At 41.1% G+C, this 21,339-nt stretch overlaps 1 protein-coding gene and 1 long non-coding RNA gene across 3 annotated transcripts in view; one reads left to right on the top strand and one right to left on the bottom strand.

Annotated features, from left to right (window-relative positions):
* EPYC (epiphycan) overlaps positions 1 to 21,339 on the bottom strand; it is a 36,824-nt gene that overhangs the window by 2,075 nt on the left and 13,410 nt on the right. Inside the window, exons 3-6 of the mRNA XM_037889770.2 lie at positions 11,677 to 11,830; positions 4,995 to 5,153; positions 2,786 to 2,988; positions 1,357 to 1,452 (exon numbers count right to left, since the gene is read on the bottom strand). Of these exons, the coding sequence (XP_037745698.1) occupies positions 1,357 to 1,452; positions 2,786 to 2,988; positions 4,995 to 5,153; positions 11,677 to 11,830 (612 nt within the window). The remainder of the gene's footprint in view (positions 1 to 1,356; positions 1,453 to 2,785; positions 2,989 to 4,994; positions 5,154 to 11,676; positions 11,831 to 21,339) is intronic.
* LOC122465758 lies at positions 325 to 11,368 on the top strand. 2 transcript variants are annotated; one of them, XR_006290794.1, is made up of 4 exons: positions 325 to 949; positions 1,908 to 1,974; positions 5,922 to 6,119; positions 10,995 to 11,368. It is a non-coding gene; the product is annotated as an uncharacterized LOC122465758 (long non-coding RNA). The 2 variants fall into 2 exon arrangements; XR_006290793.1 differs by lacking the exon at positions 10,995 to 11,368 and having other exon boundaries at positions 5,922 to 6,417.

Below are 21,339 nucleotides of genomic sequence, written 5' to 3'. Positions count from 1 at the left end.
TATTTTAGAACTAAAATGACATGTCTCAAAATGAGGAGCATCTAACAGCTATGGAGAGCCCCTCCCACACTTTTGTGCCAGCCAAATATTGGTGCAGGAGGGAATCCAGCTTGTTGCCTGTCTGTACTATTGTTCAGTATGTAGTGGTGTATGTAGCCCCGGTTTAGCAATTTGAAACCAATAGAATGGATTAACATTGTTAGAATACATTTATTCTATACAGGTCTTTATTTCTTAAAAGGTTGGAATCAAAGTATGAATGTGCAATGGGGTGTTTACCCCACAGCAGCCCAGAAGGGATTTATGAGGCTGAGGAGAGGCCAGTTAAGCTAATAGGCTGCACCTGGGGATGACCCAGGCCTTGAAGGGCTGATTGAAGATGGAGCCCAGCTGGGGAGGAACAGGAGGGGCTGGTATAAAGCTAGTAAGTTGACAGCAGAAAAGAGCTGTAGGGCAGGGAGTTTGATGCTATGGATTTCAGTAGCCTGCAGCTTCCTCCCTGGGAGGAGAGCATTTGAGCTGGTACACTCAGAGAGTGGGGAGCTAGAAGTTGTAGGAAGGAATCCAGGGAAAGACCCAACAGAGTCTGAGGGAAAGCAGACTACAGTTGCCAGGTATAGGGTCCCTGAATTAGAACCTGGAATAGTGGGGTGGCCCTAGGTTCCCTTACCAGCCACAGGAGAAATGGCACAGACCAGGCAGCAGAGTGCAGACTGCCTAGGATGGTTGTCCAGAGGGACTTCCTTACCCTGGAAGGGGAGAACTATAGTGACCTGGCTGGAGGGCTAAGCATGAAGACAGAACACCCTAAGACACAGAGAGTAAGAGAGAGTGGTGGTAGGGATGCAGTAAGCAGTAGAATAGGGTGTTGGATCTATAAAGAACTAATCCTCAGAGCATCCAGGAGGAGGTGCCACCTAGTGATGAGTGAAGCACCCCATGACAAATGGTAAAAAACTTATGTTCTGAATTGTGGGCCAGCTCCTTCTTTGGTATAAATCAAAATGGCTCCATTGCCTACACTAAATAATATCAGTGGAGAGTATGGCCTTTTATGTTTGAAAATATTTACATTGCCCAGATAAGTTTTAATGATTCGTATCCAGATGGAGTACCAGTTGGATTATTCAAATTTCATTTTTTGTCACCTGACTCTGAAATGAGTAGAAAGAGTGAATGTATTCAATACCCTGATTAGCCTAAGGTTTCAGATGTCCCATGATCCATTTGGATAATAAGAGTTTACCTGAAATTTTAAAAACAAACAAACCACTAAGCACTAATATTGGTTTGCTCTCCCAGTTATATCTGTTGTTCTGTTTTGCTATTAAAAAATCAACTGGTTTTGTAATCTACCTGAAGATGAAGAGCTTGGAGGCTTTCAGGGAGTGGGAGTGGAATGTGATCCAGGTTATTGTCGGTGATGTAAAGATGATGCAGATCAACCATATCCTGGAAGAGAAGGAAGGGGAGTGTTTCCTAAAAAAAACTAGAATTTTGTAAAATCTCCAAGAAGGAGACAGTAAGTTTTACATACATCTTTGCAATGAGAAACTGAACTCAACAATTCCTTTTAAATCAACGTGACTCTAGGTTTAAAAGAAATTACAATTAAATATAAATAGGAACATGCATTGCCAAGATCAGTTACTATCATAGATCAGCTGTCTTGGTAAAGCAACTGAGAATGGCAAATAAATATTTAAGTGGAGTCTTCACCTCAGCATTGTTTTAAAATGCACATGCTACCTGTCACAGCTTCTGCAGAAAGCCCTTCCTTTGGACCTGTTTTTTTTTTTTTTTTTTTTTTTTACTTTGAGAAGTCATCAGGTTATTGTTTGGCAGAAATCACTTTTGTTCAAGCAAAATGTTTCTAAATAATAATCTTTACCCTCCTCCCCCAAAAGTAAGATGGACCCCTCCATATCAACAGTGGCAAGTCTGGGAGAAGCAGTATCTTCTGATTACACCAAGGTACAAAATATCAGCACTCCTGAGTTCCCGTCCCTTCTGATCATCTTGGGGATGTCAGTAAACCTCTCTGTCTCAATTCCCCCATCTGTAAAACAGGCATAAGACTACCTACCTGTTTCACTGGCTATTGTGAATTCATTAACGTTTGCCAAGCTCTTTCAGACTCTAGGATGACAGGTGTGTATGTGTGGAATAGTGGGGCAGATTTTCTCCCATGTCTGAGACCCCCTTGAATGCATGAGTGAGAGGCCATCAGGGATCTGGGGGCTGGGTTGTGCATTCCCCATCTCACCCTAGGTACTAGGCTGAGAGGGAGCAGTTGGTGCAGGAGCTGATTCTGCAAACTTTGTTATGCTGTCTGAGAGCCACTTTCCCATGCAGGAATTCATAGCTGATCAGCTACAGCTAGAATGTAGCTCCTTTGGGACAACTGGACAGTGTAGAAGAGTCAGATCAGGCATGAGAATCTGACCCACTATTTTTATTATTTAGATGTATTAAGATCGAGGCCTGGATTGTGATTTAGTGATGTGCCTGGAGTAAAGGGCAGCACGTGATAGCTTTGCTACCAGGAGGAAGGGTGTCACTCAGGAAATTGCAGTCTACCTGCTGCTCCAGAGAAGGAGGTAACATCTATGCACTGCAGTGTGCATTCCACAAAGTGCTGGTGTAGCTACACTGGTGAGCAAATTGGAAAGGAGAGCCAAGGCTCTGCCCACCCATAAAGGTGGACATAGCACCTCTGTGCTCTGGTCAGGCCACAGTTTCCCCCAGAGAGGAGGAGAGATTTTTCTGTCAATCCCAAACTCACTTTAAATGCTTCTTCCTTTATTCCTTTGCGGCCAAGCCTGTTGTTACTAACATCAATGAATGTCAGGGTAGGCGGTAACTCGGGGAGCTGCCTTATCTTGTTATCGCGGAGCACTAGCTCCTGAAGCTGGGGCAGCTCCCTGAAGGCATCTTCATCGATCTCGGATATAAAATTTGATGTCAAATCAATCCTCTTTAAATTGTCTGGCAGAGAAAATTAATAAAATATTTAGAGCACTCCAGAACTTATTTCTGATTGTCTTAAAACCTAAAAAGGAAAGGAAAAAAAAAGCAAATGCATTTTAATTACATATGAACATCCCCTTATATGGGTATTTAATTACACACATGTGCTTGTATGGGAGAGCATTGATTACTTCTCCCAGAGGTCTTTAATAATGCAGTAATGCCAATTTGAGGCTTGAAGAACTTTTCCTCTTCTGAAAGGGCCCAGCTTCCATTAATAATGAGCGCAAATGCAATTTATGGGAGCTTCAAGAGCAGAACATACTTCTAGGAGGTCCAGTAAGCAACTGAAGTGGGGGGGTGTTCCATTGAGAGTGAAATTACACAATTGGAACAAGTTATATTTTGAGAGATTCTGAGGAGAGCTGGTTTAAAAAAAAAAGTGAGTATGAATAAAAAGATTCTCCTTTTGTTCAAAATTTTTCTTATCTGAAAAATTTCAGACTGAAATGTCAAATTCTCAAAATTTTCTGAAATTTTTAAAGTTTTTTAGGGCAAAATATTTTTCATACTGGAAAAAGGAAAGGAGGGAGGTTAAAAAAGTAAGCATTTCCGTCCAAACACTTTTATTATCCACTGCCTCCTTTTTTCTATCTTTTTCCAGTAGAAAAGAGTAAAAAGTGATAACAGGTTTTGATTTTTGTTTTTTTCCAGCAAAATGAAACAATTTTTCCTAAAGAAGTATTTTTTCTTTTGGTCAAAAAACGTATTTACCATTAAAAGGTGTGTGTGTGTGTGTGTGTGTACACGGGAGGATTCACAAAAAAAAAAAATTAGTAGGTTGTTTGTGAGCCTGGTAGTGACTCTGGATATTGTAAACATGTTTGAGATGGGCAGTCTTACTCAATAAGAATAAATAGGGCATTTTCAAATTAATGAAGTAATGATATAAGTTGGTGTGTTACATTACATGATTAATTCTAAGTGCACTACTTTAACGGTTCAGTACTGGTGTTTTACTTTGTAAACAAAATCAGTCAGGACAAAATTTTCAAAATTGGGTGGCTAAAGTTGGGTTCCCAAAAACTGGCTTGATTTCAGTGGAAACCACTGGGTACTGAACATTTTTTGAAATCAATTGTGGGGGCTCTGAACTTTTTTTGAAAACCAGGCCCCTTTAAGGCCTCATAAGTTGCTTACCTAAAAAATGGAGGGACTCAAAATCACTAGTTGATTTTGACAATTTAGGCCTCAAGGAGCCTAACTTTAGCACATTTTTGAAAATTTTAGCCTCAATATTTCCTTTTCCGTAAGATTTTCCTGTTCATACCAGAGCAAATCAATAAATATCTTTAAATGAAGAAACTTCTTTAAGCTTTTACATAGATTCCTGTCTTACTCTTGCTAATTACTGGATATACTGTCTAAATGATGATTTTCAGAGTAGCAGCCATGTTAGTCTATATCCGCAAAAAGAAAACGAGTCCTTGTGGCACCTTAGAGACTAACAAATGTATTTGAGCATAAGCTTTCGTGAGCTACAGCTCACTTCATCAGATGCATCCACTGCATGCATTCGATGAAGTGAGCTGTAGCTCACGAAAGCTTATGCTCAAGTAAATTGGTTAGTCTCTAAGGTGCCACAAGGACTCGTTTTCTTTTTAAATGATTGCTTTCTTTAAAGAAGAGAACTAACCACTGCACTTTAAATTCTCTGTGGGTTTTTTCCCCTTTAACGTTAATTCAAAATGCTAGCAAGGGCACAGGTAAACAGTCAATTATTTGTGTTGTACTATTTGCACCAATTCTAGGATTGAATTTTAGTGAATCTGTAGTTAAGTTACTGAAGGCTTAGGCCTCAGTACAGCAAAGCACTTTACCAGATGCTTAACTTTCAGCATGTGTCCCACTGACATTGATAGATTTGACATGTCTTGTATAAGACAGTTTACCACTTAAAATGGCATGAAGCAGAAAAGGAAAAAAGAAAGGGAAACCAATGGCATCAGAACTGTCATCCATACTTTGATTAGCAAAGTCATTTTTGTTGATCTTTTTGATTCTATTATAGCGAGAGTAGAAATGGGTGGTTTTCTTGGGCAGTGGAGGAACAGCGTCGAGTTCATGATCATCACAGTAGACTGTGGTCCCCAGACATGTACACAGAAGGCAAGTCGGAAGGCCTATGAAAAAAATAAAAGAAAGTAATTATGTGAAGAAAAATGTGCAGTGAGAATATTAAGATTGGGCCAGTTTTATAAAAGCTCTATTATCTAAGAGTTAGGTGGTATTAAGAAAATGGCAGTACTTAATTTGTTCCAGGGCCTCCCAGGGCTGAGGCCCAGCACCTCTAGGCTTGGCAGTTCATAGCCCCAGCACCTCTGGGCTTGCCGCATCAGTTATGAAAGTAAAAAAATTGCTTGAGCCCTGGCACCTCTTTCATTACAGAATAAGCACTAGAAAATAGCACATTGTGCAATAATTATAGAACATATTATGTTCCGGATATTCCTTCCAAACTTGAAGCTTTTAAATGTTGTATACTTTAGCCTGTTTGACTTATTAATGATAGAGATAGAAATTAAAGGGACTGTAGTTGTAAACATGTGTTTTTAGAATATAAAATGAATCCAATAATCCTACAGTAGCTGACATTTTTATTCCGTGCTTTTAAAGAAGTATATGTACACATGGGATCCTAGTCACAAAGGGTGAGATTCCTCCATGGCGTGAAGAGTTGATGGGAGGGCCTCTACGGCACTTAAGCCTCACGCAAGGGATGTGCAGGGGCACAAGGGGGTGGCCCCTGTGCAGGCGGGTGCCTGAGCACATCTACACACAGAGTAAAGAATCATCCCAACTGGCTCATTGATGAGTGGGTCAGCTGAGATGGTGATGAAAGAGGCAGGCCAGGACCAAGCCATGGGAACTGGTTGTTTTTTTTTATGCAGATCCAGTGTCTTCAACATCCTGGGTGACCAGTGCAAATGGGGAGTGGCTGCTCCTCCAACCCACAGGCTGGGAGAGCAGTCACAAGAATGGAGGGATCCATCTCCATCTACTCTCGCTGCTCTCTCACCTGCATAGAGACCACAATTCACAAGATGCAGTAATGGACAGTAAAACCAACTGCGTGCGTGTGAGAGGAGGTGATTTTGCCCTTTATTTGTTGAGATTGTTAATGCCTCTGGAAGGGAGAATAAAAGATGTTTAGCTTTCCTTAGGCAAACTGATCTGTTGCTGCCCTGTCTCTAAACTTCATCGTTTGGGAAAAGCAACAAAGAGGGTTTTGGTGAATCAGTTCTGATGCCAGCTGGAGTCCCCTGATTTCCCTGTCTCTGTTCAGTCTGGCTTTCTGCTAGTGGCAAAAGAATCCCACTGCATTCATTGATAGTGACTTCCTCTCTCAGGAAAGACCTTTAAATATCCATGTTGATTCCTTTAGCTCTGGCAGCAGCCTTCAGTGCCATTTCAATGTCTGTTACACCTTGCTGGGATGGACAGGATCTCCTTCCTCTCTGATCTCTGAGATGGTTCGGGTGGGGGATCAATTGCTTATCCCCTTTGAGAATTCTCTTATGTAAAGTTCTATTCTGTCCCCTCCTCCTATTCAGCATGTTTGGACGGCTGCTGGGGGTGCTTGTGAGAGTGGCTTTCTATTACCAGCAGTTTGTGGATGATACCCAGGTCTACTTTTTCTCTTTTTATTGGACCCAAATGGTGCAGCCTCTCTGCTTTCCAAGTGTCTGGCGGTAAGCAGGGAATGGATGATATTAGCTGATTAAAAAGTCAGTCCCAATAAAACGGAGGTGATGCTTATAGGTAAAGGGAAAGCATGTAGATTGTATGCCAAAGATTGATTGTGTGTGTGTCAGAATGAGGCTCACTATATATGGGTGGTCCTGGATCCCTTACCACTTCTTGATTTCCAGCTCATAGTAGTGGCCAAAATGCCTTTTTTTCATCTATTTTTGAGTAAAGGATGGTGGACACTAATCCCCTGAGGATCTTGTCACAGTTACATGTCTCTGACCTCCAGATTAAATTATGACCGTGTTTGATATGAGGCTAGCCTCTAAGACCATTTGATGTCTGCAGCTAGCACAGAATAAGTCTGTTTCATGTCCTAGCTATATAATGTATATTATGTCATTTCCAAAGATCTCAGTGGCTTCTCATTTTGCTTTGAGGAGCAATTCAAGGTATTGACATTGATCTAGAAACCTCTGCATGGTTTGGAAGCTTGTTCCCTCTCTTCCTAGGTGTTGTCATGACTGTTGAAATCATTTGGAGCCATTTGGCTCAATTCTTAGATTCATCCTCTGCTATATTGAGGACACTCCACTCTGCTGTACTCCCCCAATCCCCTTTACCGCCATGGGTACAACGCTACTGATTACAATAACAAAGTGGAAAATCAGGCCCAAGCATTCTTCTCAGTCTGTTTGCCTTCAACTCATGATGCAAGGCTTGTTGTCTCTCTTCTTGGGACTAGACTGTGGTAGCAAGCCAAAAGTGTTCAGTAGGGGGCAGTAGAGAGCTGTGCAGGCTTCTGCATGCTCGGGGGCAATACTGGGGAGATTGTCCTTCATGTAGGAATGAGCTCCCCTGAGGCTGCAGAGTGGGTGCAGAATGCTTCCCTTGGTACTCCCGACATTTTCTGTGGCCTGGTGTGGTACTCTGATCCTCCCTCCCTCCTACCACCTGCTCTCCCACGAGGGTAAGAGTGCAGGGACTACTATTGTGAGGAATACCTACCTACATGCTTCCCCTTTACCATGAGCAGGGCGGTTCTACAGTTTTTGCCGCCCCAAGCAGTGGGGAAAATAACTTCCGCCATGGCCGGCAAAAGGAAGAAGCTGCCGCGGCCGACAATAGGGAGAAGGAACTGCTGCCCCTTTCTAACTGCCGCCCCAAGCACCTGCTTGGAACGCTGGTGCCTGGAGCCGGCCCTGACCATGAGCAGCCATGCCAGTGGTGATAGCTGCTTGCCCACCACTGTATGATTATGCTAGTCCCACTCACTAGTCTTGGCCTTAGGCTTTTGCATAAAGAAGTTAAAGTCCAGAATCTAATAAGGTGTAGTTTGGGATTGGGGGGGGAAGGGGGTGCATCTAGCTATAGTGACATTTGTCCACATGTTTTGTAGCTATCTTTACTATATATGTCCCAGAGATTGTAGGATCCAATTTTTTTTGTAGAACTAACCTAATGATATGGGGAAAATGAACCTTGAATCCTAACACATTCCAGATATCCCCTGGTCCTTGGCATTCCCAGAAGAGCAGAAGGTTTAAAACTTCAGTGGAATGGATCAAGTTCCTTTGATACAATCCATATTGTGTGCAAATTCCATTCTTGCTATAATTTTGATTACAAAGATTAGGTATGTGAACTAGAATTCATCATCTCACTTATCTGTATGGGTTGCCGCTGGACAATCCTCTTTGGGTTTTTAATGGCTAATTCCTTTCCTGGATTGTTAAGTCTTATTTAACAGTGAACCAAGACATGATATGGCCAATCAAAACTTAGTGCTTCAAAGTTCAATGTAATGAACATGAACTTAATATACAATAATATGAAACATCTAAGTTCCTGATAGATTCCTTTTGTGATTAAAACTGTGATAAGAACAGCAGTCATAACAACTGCAATCCACTGTCATAAGCGTTTCATATGAGAAATAGAATTAATTTGACATTTCCTTCTTATTAGGGTTATGAGATTATAGCCACATTGAACTCCTCAGATGCTATGCTGCCCTAAAGTTTCAAATGCGGTGGCTTTGAAACTTATTACAGTTACTTAAGTTTAGTTCCGTAAACAGTATCTTTTGGATGATTATTGAGGAAATGAATTTTTTCAGAGACTTTTAGAGACAGGATATCAATTTCCTTCCCATTGGTTTTTAATTAACATTTCTGATCCAGAACCTTGACATCAGGAAAGATTTCTCATCCCTTGAGCTAAAACTGCTTGAAAGATGTGCATTTTCAAAGAAAACATTTAGCTGCCCCAGGAGGAGCATGAAAATCAAAACTCAAGCCATTTCACCTCATTCACAGAAGTTTTCTACTAAAAGATGTGGGATATGGAAGGCTAGAGTAGGTTCTTTTCCTGGTATTTCCTCCACAGAGCCAAATTATGGAAATCATATGCTTGGCCAGATGGCCTTCAGACCATTTTGAATAGGGAATATTAGTGGGCATGGGCGTATCCCTGAAACCTAACATTTCACTGAGGGTATAAATATTCCTGCTACACCTTATCTGTTTCTCACCTGTTTTGGCCACAGAACTAACTGTGCATTTTGTGCTGGATAGTTTTATTTGTAAAACTTATTTGGTCAGTTTTACTAGACAGCTGAGTTAGCAATGTAGTTAGTGAAAGTTAGAGGAACTTACCATTTAAAAGTTCTTATTAGATTGGCTTTTAGATTTTTTTTTAATTGCCTGTTTTGGCTTGACCCCACTTGGTCAACCAGGATAAGAAGGCTTGTTTCTGCAAAAAGGTCAATCACTGAAGACCATGATAATTGCTAGCAGTGCCTAGCTGAGGGACACCCCCCCCAGGGCATACTAGGTCTGCTACCTGCTCTCTTTGGACAACCAGAGAGAGGAGACACAGATTAAAATCCTCCCTTATTCTGGAACCTCTGTCTGCAGTGCTCAAGGATCCAGGAGAAATATCTTAGAGGCAAACGCCACTCCAGCCTGCCCTCTTACCTTCCCTCCCACTTGGTGATTTAACCTAGTTTCAAGGAGCAAGTCTGACACAGAGAGGTGTAAGTTACACCTCCTCAAACTTCCTTGAATCAGTTGTAGTGAATCTGGGGCTAAGTGAGTTTAGAGTAAAGCTGTTCAGGGGGAAAAAGTTAACAATTTTTCTGGCAAAAATACCATTTTGTGAAAACATTTTTCTTGCAAATGTATCAGTTTCACCTAAAATGGTTTCTCAGGTCCAGGATATAGAGATGGCCACAGACTTTAGAATGGCCAATAGTGTGGTGATCAGGGCACACACCTGGGCAGTTGAAGACCCTGATTTCAGTCCTTGTTGCACATGGCATTGCAGGTGAGTGCAGTTATCACTGGTCTATAGAGTCAGTCTCTGTCTCTCTGCTCTAATGGCTATTTATACATAGTGGAACAGCTTCAACAGGAGAAATGGGGAGAGAGAGACTGCCTCTATAGCCTCCAGCTCACATGACCTGTAGGAGACCCTGTTCTGCCTCATTCAGAGCATCAACCTGAGTCTAGATCTCACACATCCCAGGTGAGTACCCTTATCATTGGGTTGTTGGCTATTCTGGGGTGGGGCTCACTTTTTTTGTTCTGAAAAATATCAAAAGGGCTGGGTTTCATTCCTCACTGGAGTGAAAACAAATATTAAAGCCTTTAAACTTTTCATGAAATGGAGTTGTTGTTTCCCAACCAGGCTTAGTTCAGAGTCTTAGATGACCACCTTAGACAGGACTTTGCAGCTAAAACAGGGACAGACTTTCTCCTCTTCTCCCTCCTTCTTGGGGACTACTACTTCTCCTGGGCTGGTGTGAACTTAGGAGGCAAGGGACTCTGAAGTGGATTCAGCAAGAGAAGCTGGAGTTCCTGGGTCTCTCCGCCTTCCTGTTAGTTGGCAGAGCAGCACCAACACCTGACATAAGAACAGGTGTTCCAGCCAGGAGTTCACTATTCACATTTTCAAAAGGAAGATCTCTCTTTCTGCTAGAGCCCCCTTAACCCCTGTGAAGTATGACATTCATAATACATAACAGAGAAATTTTGCATAACACCTCTTTTGAAAGGTTTGAAAATCTAAAATGGAGGAAATTGCATTGGATATTTCAGAATTGTCCCGAGAACCTCCCACCCCTGTTTTGTTTTTTGACATCAGTACAGATTCTTTATCTTGCTTGAGTCCAACTGGTGGCATTTAAAAAAATAGGTCTGGGAGTGATTCCATTCCATCCACTAAACATTCACATTTGGAAATAGGAACTTGTCTCTTTTTTGTCCCCCTAGGCACTCGGATACAAAACAGAATCTGCAGGCTCTTCCCCAGCTGCATCTCTATCACAGCATAACATTGAGACCTGTCATGGCAGCCACCAGAACTAGTGAACCCTCCCTCCAACTTCCATGTACTTGAGCCTGTAGCAATTACTGATCTTTGGTGTAGTGGTGTTTGGTGGGCTTGCATTTTATTCTAAACTTTTAAAGGAATTTCCCTTGGGACTTGTCAAGGATTTCTGTCTGACTAGCAATAGTCCAAGACACAGGAAATGCCCATGTTTCCATTTTGCAAGTTAAGAATGGAAACTTGTCTGTCTCTTTTCCCAGAATTGCCACAGTGTTTTAATCAATAGTTTTAATAAAGGCTTTCTGAAATTGTTAGAAATCATCAAACATATGTTCAAAAATGATATTGAACATGATATTGATAAAAATTTCAATTGTCACAATTTCACAAAATGGAAAATGTTGGTTTTTTTCATGAAAAGCTTTTTGTTTTTGAACACTCCACTTTTGGTTGGTTGGTTTGTTTGTTTTGTGGGGGAAATTTGACTAGCTTTATAGAGGACAACTCATCCCAAATTAGATAAATGCTTAATTTAAAAGCAAACTCACGACCGGACTCAGTGCATCATGGAAAGCAACCCACTGCAATGATATGGCTTCCCCCCCCCGGCCCCCCACCACTCACCATCATGTGTTTGGGGCCCAAGAACTCCTGACCCCTGTGGTGAAGAACCATCAATTAGTTTTGGTGTTGATGCTTCTTCCTCAGCTTCTTCTGGCAGTGGTGGCGGGGAATGAATCTCTCTAGTTACAGAAGGTAACACGGTTCCAATCTCTATCTGGGGAGAAACATAGTTATATTAAGGAGGTACATTACATGTTTGCATTCACTGGCTGGTGGTGGTCTAACAATGCTTCATTGATCAGATTCTACCACTAGAGGCCAGACATGCTCTGACACTCAGTGGTACATCTGCGTTTTATGCTGCAGCTACTAGATGACTTTGACTTGGTCTGCAGCTGTAGAGCTTATAAAATTGAAACACATTTATTCACTTTGCACCTCAGATACTTTCTTTGTTAGGGAAAATATTATAAACATTCTACATTAATGAGAACTTCTATTAACCAAGTTCTTTTCACACTTATTCAAAGATAGAATTAACAAACCAATTTTGTGATACAGCCAGTGATGTTTTGTTTGACAAATGAAAAGTTACTAAGAAGCTCCTGAGAAAAATGCCAATCATCTGAATTTAAAATGGCAAAATCTGCCAGAATAAATCCACAAAACATACCAGCACATGTATATCACATTTGAACTGTAATATGTTTAAAAGAACCCTCATCTTAAAACAGGAAAGGGAGTCAGTGCTTGTAATAATAAATTAGTCTCAGTGTTTGTCAACCTTTTTCACTGTCTGAATGGTTGACAGCACTGTGTAGCTTTATTCATCAGCAGTTGCAGAAGATACAAAAAGGAAGGGTTAAAGATAAAAAGCATCTAAATAAGCATGAAGACCTCCACTCAAGAAAATCCTATAAACTTTGGTAAACCCTGCCACGGCACTAGAAAACATTTTTTCCTTCCCTGAGTCCCACCATCTAATAAGTTGGAAGACCCAATTGTTACTATACTAACTATAAAGCTGCATTCTGTCAATGTTGCTTCAAAACTACGTTAGGGAAAAATAAATGTGGCCAGTTTCTAGCAGGGGTGCTGAAACAATTTGTATAGTGGGGATATTGAAGTCCATTGAACCAAACAGTAAACGCTGTATATAATGGAAACTCACTAGGGGGTGAGGCAGCACCCCTGGTTCAGCATCTATGGGTTCCAGTGTCACGTCTGCTGCTATCACAGAACAAAGCAGTGTTGGCAAGTGAGTATAGGAGAAGCCTACCATTGCAGACAGGCAGTGTCGTCTGAAGGAGTGAACGCAGGATTGGGAATCAATTGGTCACAAATTCTACTTTGGATTCTGCCACCGCTGATTCACTGTGTGGTCTTTGGCAAATCTCTTCACCTCTCTGCCTCTATTTCCCCATACGTAAAATGGAAATAATAATGCTTACCTACCTGAAAAGCCCCTCTGAGGATGGGTGAACATTAGTATTTTCATTTGATAAGGAACAAGTAGTTAATGTCTGTCTAGTGCTTTGAACATGTAAGGTGCTAGATAACTGCCAAGTATTTATAAAATTCAAGCTCAGCTCCCACTGAATTAAGTGCCTTAGAAAGGACTACTGGTTTGGGCTTTATGTTTGTACACTGAAAATGAGCCCCAGGGACTTGGGCTAGAACTAATTCTTCCTGTAAACTGTTCAATAAATTGGCATACATTCCTCCATATTAAGGTGCATATTCCTCTTAGTGACTGGACCCAATTGAAATGCATAAATCGTTACTTTGTGTAGGCGTTTAAGGATTATCTTTTTTGGGGGGTGGGTGGAGGAGGGACAATGAGGAATTTTAGCTCAAAAGGGTAAAGTCATCTCCACAAGGCCTGACACCCCTCTCACCATCTCTGTATTGTGTTTAAAGAATGCTTTATAGATTAGAATACAGCTGCCTGTCCTTGCATCAGCCCAGACAAAAGAACAAACATCACATGCTGGTGTGCTGGCCATAATGGACTCCCTAGTTAAACCACTTTGATTTATTTTCAAACTAGAGAAGCTGAACTGAAGAATAGTCCAGATTCAGAATTGTGAAGTGTTATGAAAATTAGAAACCAAACCACAGGCATCTGTGTGCTGTATGTAATTATTACTGGGCAGTCTGCATCTAGTCCTAGAGCTTTCTTCTCCTAGTAAATGGTTTATTTTGCGATTTGGCTGGGTGCTGTTAAGATGATGGGCATACTTAACCAGCCTTTACAAGTGTGGAGATAGTCTCTCCTGCAAGTGCAGGGTGGTGCAGTTAATACTCACTCCCCTGTGCCCATATGTGAGCAATGCTGGAGGGGGGCATTCGTACCACAGTAACTGGCCAGTGGGGGGTTGTGGGATGGCAGATTTACAAACTAGTTGGCGCTTTACACAAGTTGCACCAGGTGACATGGGAGACATGCTGAATCCCCACATCTCCAAGATGATTTGGCACTGCCCCTTCTTGCCAAGCCCATCAGTTCTTGTCTCCTTGTCTCCAGTTGAGTGTGGGTTGCCGTGTTTTAATGAGGAGGACTTTACCGCTAGGATTTTTTTTTATTCAGGCCTTTCATGAAGGACAAATAAGAAGTTAAGAATAAACATAAATGGCACTTGGTCTATGTCCTAAACATGAACAAAACTGCATATCCCAGTGCTTGCCAACTTGGGGTAATAGGAAGTAAGGATGCACCTTATCAGTGTATCTACCAAAAACACATGCTGTTCCAGTCTGTGGGGCTAAGAGTGAGACAGCTTTAACAGGAATGGACAGGGGGACAAATCAAAAGAAGACCAAGAGAACACAGGAAATAGGGGCAGATGTTCTCTGAATGGAGAAAGCCTAGAGGGAGAGATGCATTCCAAACTTATTGACCCTACACTGGTGTTGTGCAAAAGTGTTTGCATATGTCCGTCTCCAGAGGTCAACTTTCTTTTGTGGACATCTGTAAAGTTTCAGTTTTTGTAAGTGCAGATTTGGAAAAGTTTTAACACATCCAAAATGTGTTTCCAAACTCAGTAATGGCTTTGCACATTTTTATTCAAGTAAGATATGAAAATTGTACTGCAAAGAAAATTCTGGGGAAGAAAGTAGTTATTGACAGATGTCCAGTAACGTCTTGTAAACTCTGTCTAGGTTATATGACGGGGTCAGGTCATAAAGATAGGTTTCCTACCAACATTCCTGTCTACCACACCATTATTATGCCCTATGATCCATATTTTTAGGTACATTATTGGAACACTGTTTATAGTATGTAGTCTTTCTACTTACATATTCTGAGGATACCAAAGCACTTCACTGATATGAATTAAGTCCCTCAGAACCCCTCTGAAATAAGTATTATCCCTGGTTTTCCAGTTGGGAAACTGAAGAAAATTGATTAAGAGTGCAATCCTACCCTCATAGAGGGCAATGACAAAATTCCAATTGACTTCAGTGGGGCCAGGATTTCACTCTAGGTGATTTGTCCAAGGTCACAGACAATCTTTGGCAGAGTCAAGAAGTAAATCCTGCTATTCCAGCTTCCACTCCTATACCTTAAGCATAAGATCACCATTTCTCCTATTGTGTTCCTGTGTAATATTACAGGTATTTTTATTTTAAATATAGTGCTTGTGAAAGATACATGACTGAAACTGTAGTTCTTTCAAACACAGCAGTGATAGCATGGGCAGTGGGAGCTTTTTTACACTTGTCTTGTCAGTGAGTTTAAACACTGATCTGGTGAGGCTATTGCCAACAGAGTGGCTGAGACATTCTTAATTGTTAAGAATTGTTTAATTGTTTAAATTAATTTAAATTGTTAGAACCTCTGCTGAAGTTGTCAAGGAAAATGCCAGTTTAAATGATGATTTTTATGTCGACACTTCTCCACTAGAAAATGGACAGAAACCACTGATATGTATTACAAACAAGTCACAAAATATGAACACTTCTTGGCCACTACACAGGGGCTGGATTTGAACCAGTGACCTAGAGGTAAAAGTCTGTTTCTTATTATCAAGCTTCTGAGTCCTGCAGGCCTCCATCTTTTACATATTTGATAGATCACGCAAAATTTTAATAAGAGAAAGATGTTTCCTAGATTGTCAAAAATGACCCTTTGTCTTTCAGATGTTTGTTTGTTTTTGGCAGGATTTGCCTTATTAGATATTTCAGGCAAAAACATTTCTAGATGATTTAGTAGGTTTTTTTCTCTGTAGTTCTCTGCAATTCCTTTCTTATTTTAAGAAAGTGAAGAATTTTACAAAGAAATTGCAGAGGGCCAAAGTATGTGGGGTTTTTTGTTTCTATAGGCATTTGTTTTTCTTTGTTAAATACTGTGATTCTTTACATCGTTACAAAGCTCCTGTGCCTTGCATAACATACCCCAACATAAGCAAACAGTATATAAATATATCCCTTTATGCACACAGAGAAAACATTAAGGTTGCACACTTATACCCTTAAAGGTAAGCAAAGGACAAAGTTAAGTCTGCACATGTAACCTCAACTCTGTTCCTTTGTGCATACACATTATGACTGAATATTTAACCACATGGTCAAACTATTTCTCAAGGAATATAATATAACACCATGAAATCTTTTAAGCTCAGATACCCACATAGCATCTTGTAATTATCCCCCTTGTCTATTTACACAGTATGTACTAAATTTTCGTAAGTGACAACTTAATTTGGATGCCCAACTTGGTATGCCTAAAAGGAAGTGCTGAGCACCGACTTCTGAAAATTAAGCCTCTTTCAGGCATGTCAAGTTGAGCACTTAAAATTACTAGCCACCTTTGAAATTGTAGGTCTATATCTTAGATAACTTAAGATCTGGTTTTCAGAAGTGCTGAGCACTCCCAGCTCAGACTGACTTTGGTTTGAATTGTAGGTGCTCAACACTTCTTAAAATTAGTCTCTAGTTAGACTTTCTGTATAACACTTCATCTCAGGTATGAAATTTACTAATGTTGGGCCTGATCCAAAGCCCATTAAAATCAATGGGATTTTTTCTATTGAAATCAGCTGGCTTTGGAAAAGCCCTGTAGTCAGTACCAATGTTCTATAGACTTTCTCTTCTACCAGCATCCCAGCTTTCTTTAGATGCTATTCATGGAATGAGGCACTCAAAACCAATTTTCATATGCCCATATGCACAGTATAGCATTTTGTAGCAGAGAGTAAAACCGTGGGAGAGTATTTTTCATAACATAAATTAACGTATTAGCTTTTTGCTGGTTTACTTTACATTATTTTTGTGATGTTTATGAACTTTATGGTGAGGCACAAAAGAGAGCAAATACCCCTGAACAGAAATGAGTGATGAAACACTAACTGAAAGCAAATGAGTTTTGGGGAGGCATTTGAAGGAAGAGAGGTGTTGGATAATATTAAAGAAGTCCTGTATTAAAATCACAAATGAGTTTGATTCCCCATACTTTAAATTCCAGGGTATTACTAATTAAGAGGTCTCTTGGTTTTTGGTACTGTTTCTCTCCCTCTATGTGTGAAACTTGCAAGCTGCTAATTGCGTTAGTACATTCTAAGACAGAGTCTGTTCTCAAAGCAATTCACACAGAGAGAGACTCAAAGCAATACTCTAACAACAGAAACAGCACCCAGAAACTCCCCGCCCTTTTGTTGTATTAACAATTGTGATTAAAATAGAGATAGAGGATGTATGTGGATGGATGCTTGGTGTGGATAATAACTGAATGATCAGGGAGGTGCCAGCCTAAGAATCCAATGTCCATCTGCTGAAGAAGGCGTCAAGTGGAAATAACCAGAGGACCCCCGGAGGGCAGACTGGAATCCACCCAACAGCCTCAAGGATGGGAGAACCAAAGAACAAAATAACAAGATCTAGCAGCACGGAGCTGTCAGGAATGTGCTATCTGCTGATTGATTCAGCAACAGCATGATGAAACAATTCCCATAGACTGGCATAGGAAGAAATTCCTATAAAAATTGACTCTAGAAAGTGAGAACTTTGGGGTCTGATTCTGCAAACCAACTTCCAGGAGCATCAGATGTGCATCTGACAAGGCCCTGCTCCCTCCTCATATCCAGACCACCTGGCCAGTGGCTTGGCATGAGCAACTCCAAGGCTGGTAACTATGATAACAACCTTGCAGAACCTGCGTGTGTGTGTTTGTATGAATGAATGTGTGAATAAATATGAGATTGAATGGAATGTTATAGCTATAACTAACTGCTTACTATGATTCTTTCTGTATTCACAATAAATGTGGTATTTTGCCTTTTCCTCTTTAATAAGATCCTGCTGGTTTTTATTTTATTGGTATAACAGAGGGAGATTTGCATGGTACAGAAGATGGCAGCTACCATACAAGAAAATGCCTAGCAATTTAAGATGTTTATTACAGAAGTAGCCTGAGCCTAGTTTCTTTCTTTGTTCCTCTTTATCTTAAAATCTATAACCCAGAGAGACAGCAGCAAATAGCATGTTAAAGTAACATTTCTTTAGATGGCAAGTTCTTCAGGACAGGCACACTGTCAATGTCATATGTATAGCTCTGTGCAAACAAAATTAGTTGTATTGTGATTCTTCAGAAGCTAACATCTGTGGAAGCTGTCCATGGAAACTTAGGAAGGTTCCTGGGTTCTTCCACTGAATCTCTTATGGGAAGCAGGAACATTCCATCCATTCATCTTTGGCCATTGAATTGCAAATAGGTATCCTGAAGCACCTCTTTCCAAAGGCAAGAGTCTGTGGCTTGCATGCTGATCTCAGACATGCCGGTATAAATCCTGAGTAACCATTGGTATGACTGAGGCTTTACTTACCGCTTCTGTTGTACTTGTACCAGAATTTTGAATGGTCCATTGATTTAAATGGAGAGACACTAGGTTTACACTGATACCAATTAAATCAAATACTGACTCTAACTCCATCCAGCCTGATTACCAATTTCATTTCCCGTTTCAGGTGCCCTAGTTTCTGGTCCTGATCTTTTGTTTAGAAAAGTATTAGGTGGGTGAAATAAGTCAGCCTTCAGCATCTCTTTTGGTTGGACCAAAGCTAGAAACCCAGTGGTAACAATAGTGCTGTATAAAGCTGTACTGGGCCAGTTTTGATACTTAGATCTGGCCTCTTTGCAGCTCAGGAGGTGCAAAGGAGTGGAATGGCAGATAATTCATGGTCAGAGTGGAACTCCCTGCTCATGCAAGTCATGGTCATAGATTTTTAAGATCAAAAGGGACCATTATGAGCATTTTGTGCCATCTCAAGGTCCTGTGCATGCCACTTTCCACATTTGATATGGGGTCATATGGGGGCAGGGAATAGGCATACTGATCTGCTACTCACATGCTTTAGGACAGAATTTGAATTCAGTTTTTCCAGGATTTCTATCAATTACTTACAGTTACAGATTTGCAGTCATGTGACTCCCTGACAAAGCTCATGGATATTAAAGGATAGATATTTTTTGGAAGTGCAAGTGGATGAAGGCAATCATGAATAACTGAACAAATTTGAGAGTTGCAGTTAAACCTTGGTGCGAACACTTACTACCAGTGCTGCCTAGTGCTCAGGCCAGCATTTGGGAGATGTCATCTTTCCAGATGTTCCCCTTTCTCACTATAGCTTCACCTGGTGGTGGACCTCTGTCCTTTCAGAGGCTCAGCCCTCTGCCCATGTCACATGTTCAAGTTCACCCTTTTTGGGGTATACGAAGTCCAACAATGTGGAAGTCTTCTGAAGTCAGCAAGGGCTTTGGAGAGTCCCCCTTGGGTCAGTGTCTTCCCCAGATAGGTTCTTCACTGAGGATAGACATCTGTTATAATCCACTCTTTAAAGCTTGGTAGGGGAGCCTGGGCCCACCCTCTCCACCAAGCTCCAGTCCAGGATCCAGTCATAGGCAGCTAAACCCTACAGTTTGGGGTGCTTTATAGCTGCCTCCCTATATCACTTCCTACCACTGCCTGCTCTTCCCACAGGGTAAAGTAAATAACAGAACACTGAGATAAAGTTTCTGACCTTCAAAAGTCACCAGTCCCTTCTTTGCAAGTTGGTCAGATCAGTATCAGCAGGCCTGAGGCAGCAAGAGTACGTGTGGTGTTCCTTCCTGGGAGAGGAGGTCAGGTCACCTCCCTGTCTGCCACTGAGCTAATTTGCTTCCCTTTTTAAGCTCTTCCTCCAGCCTGTGAAGGCTTTGTAACGGGGTTAGATCTGAGTCACCCAGGCCCAGAGCAGCTCCTTAACCCCTCCTCCAGTGTAGGGTTTGTATACCTCCATCACAGTTGAGCTACATAAGAAGCTAATAGAAAGCAGGAGATTTCCAGTGTTAAGATAAAGGACAAATGGTGTCTTGTGAAAGCTTTAATTCCCATATTGATTATTTCCCAGGTCCATGTTAGCTTCATCAAATGGAAAGTCTTTAAAAAAGCATGTCATGCTCATGAAAGGGGTTGGATTGTCAGCCTGAGGCCTTGTCTACGCTACGGGGGTAGCTGATCTAAGTTACACAACTCCAGCTATATGAATAATGTAACTGGAGTCGATGCAGCTTAGGTTGACTTACTGTGATGTCTACACTGCACTGGGTCGATGGGTGATGCTGTCCCGTCAACTTACCTTACACTTCTCATTCCAGTGGAGTACTGGAGTTGACGGGAGAGTGATCTGCAGTCAATTTAGCAGGTCTTCACTAGACCTGCTAAATCAAACCCCAGTGCATCGATCACTGTAGCGTCGATCCCCGGTAAGTGTAGATGTAGCTCACACACCTCCTGGGTGTGGTGTTCTGTCCCATCTAGTGGCACTGAGACCACTTAGAGAGAGAGATTAATGAGTCTGCTCTACAGTCTCAGCTAACAGCCATATGGCTTTTAGCTCATGCAGAAAAGGCTCATATATTTAGCTCCAGAGGTCCCAGGTTCAATCCTGCCCACCGACGACTGGGGTCTGTCAGCATTACATAGCAATACACTGAAGTCTTCTATTTTATCTCAAGAAAGTAGCAGCAGTACAAGCTTCCTCACACTACCCTGATAATGCACCTCAGCCTTCACTTGTAGGAGTGAGTTAATAGCTTCATCTTCACTTCTATTCAGCCCTCATCTTCTCAAATGAGATGGCACACCTGTTGGCAAATTGCAGGTAGATTTTTGTAGTCATATGTGCGTGTACACTAACACCACACATTTGTTTTGTGTGGGCAGCTGAGAAATAATAACTTTAACTTTATCAAAGTTCAAGCCAATGAGTATGTGATAAAATAGTATGCAGACAATTACCAGTCTTCTGAGCCATCCTCTGTGTAGGCTCTTATTCCTCAGTTTTGACTATTAAGGCCCTAAAATTAAGACACCCCTTAAAATGCAATACATGGACAATTACTAACAAAGCTTTTTTGTAATGATTTGCAAACCTAGGGTTGTACGCTGAGTTAAAAAGTCTCTCAAAACCTATGTTTTTAAAGAAGATAAAGAAATTCTGACATTTTAAGCCTGTGGCATTTTTTACCGCCTATGTGTGTATGATAACACACACATGCTAAATAATGATATTGAAATATAAAGATGAAGAATTGCAGAATATTCAGATTAAGAGTTTTGTTAGTTACACTTCAGTAATTTAAAATTATGGATAGTGAATGAGTTTAGATAAGGTTACATTTAAGCCAAAGCTTTGCCTGACATGAGTGGTGTTCTTCCAATTCTCCTTTTACATGGAATTGCT

The sequence above is a fragment of the Chelonia mydas genome, chromosome 1 (assembly GCF_015237465.2).
Source record: "Chelonia mydas isolate rCheMyd1 chromosome 1, rCheMyd1.pri.v2, whole genome shotgun sequence".
Lineage (NCBI taxonomy): Eukaryota > Metazoa > Chordata > Testudines > Cheloniidae > Chelonia > Chelonia mydas.
This window is presented reverse-complemented; position numbering and strand designations above follow the sequence as displayed.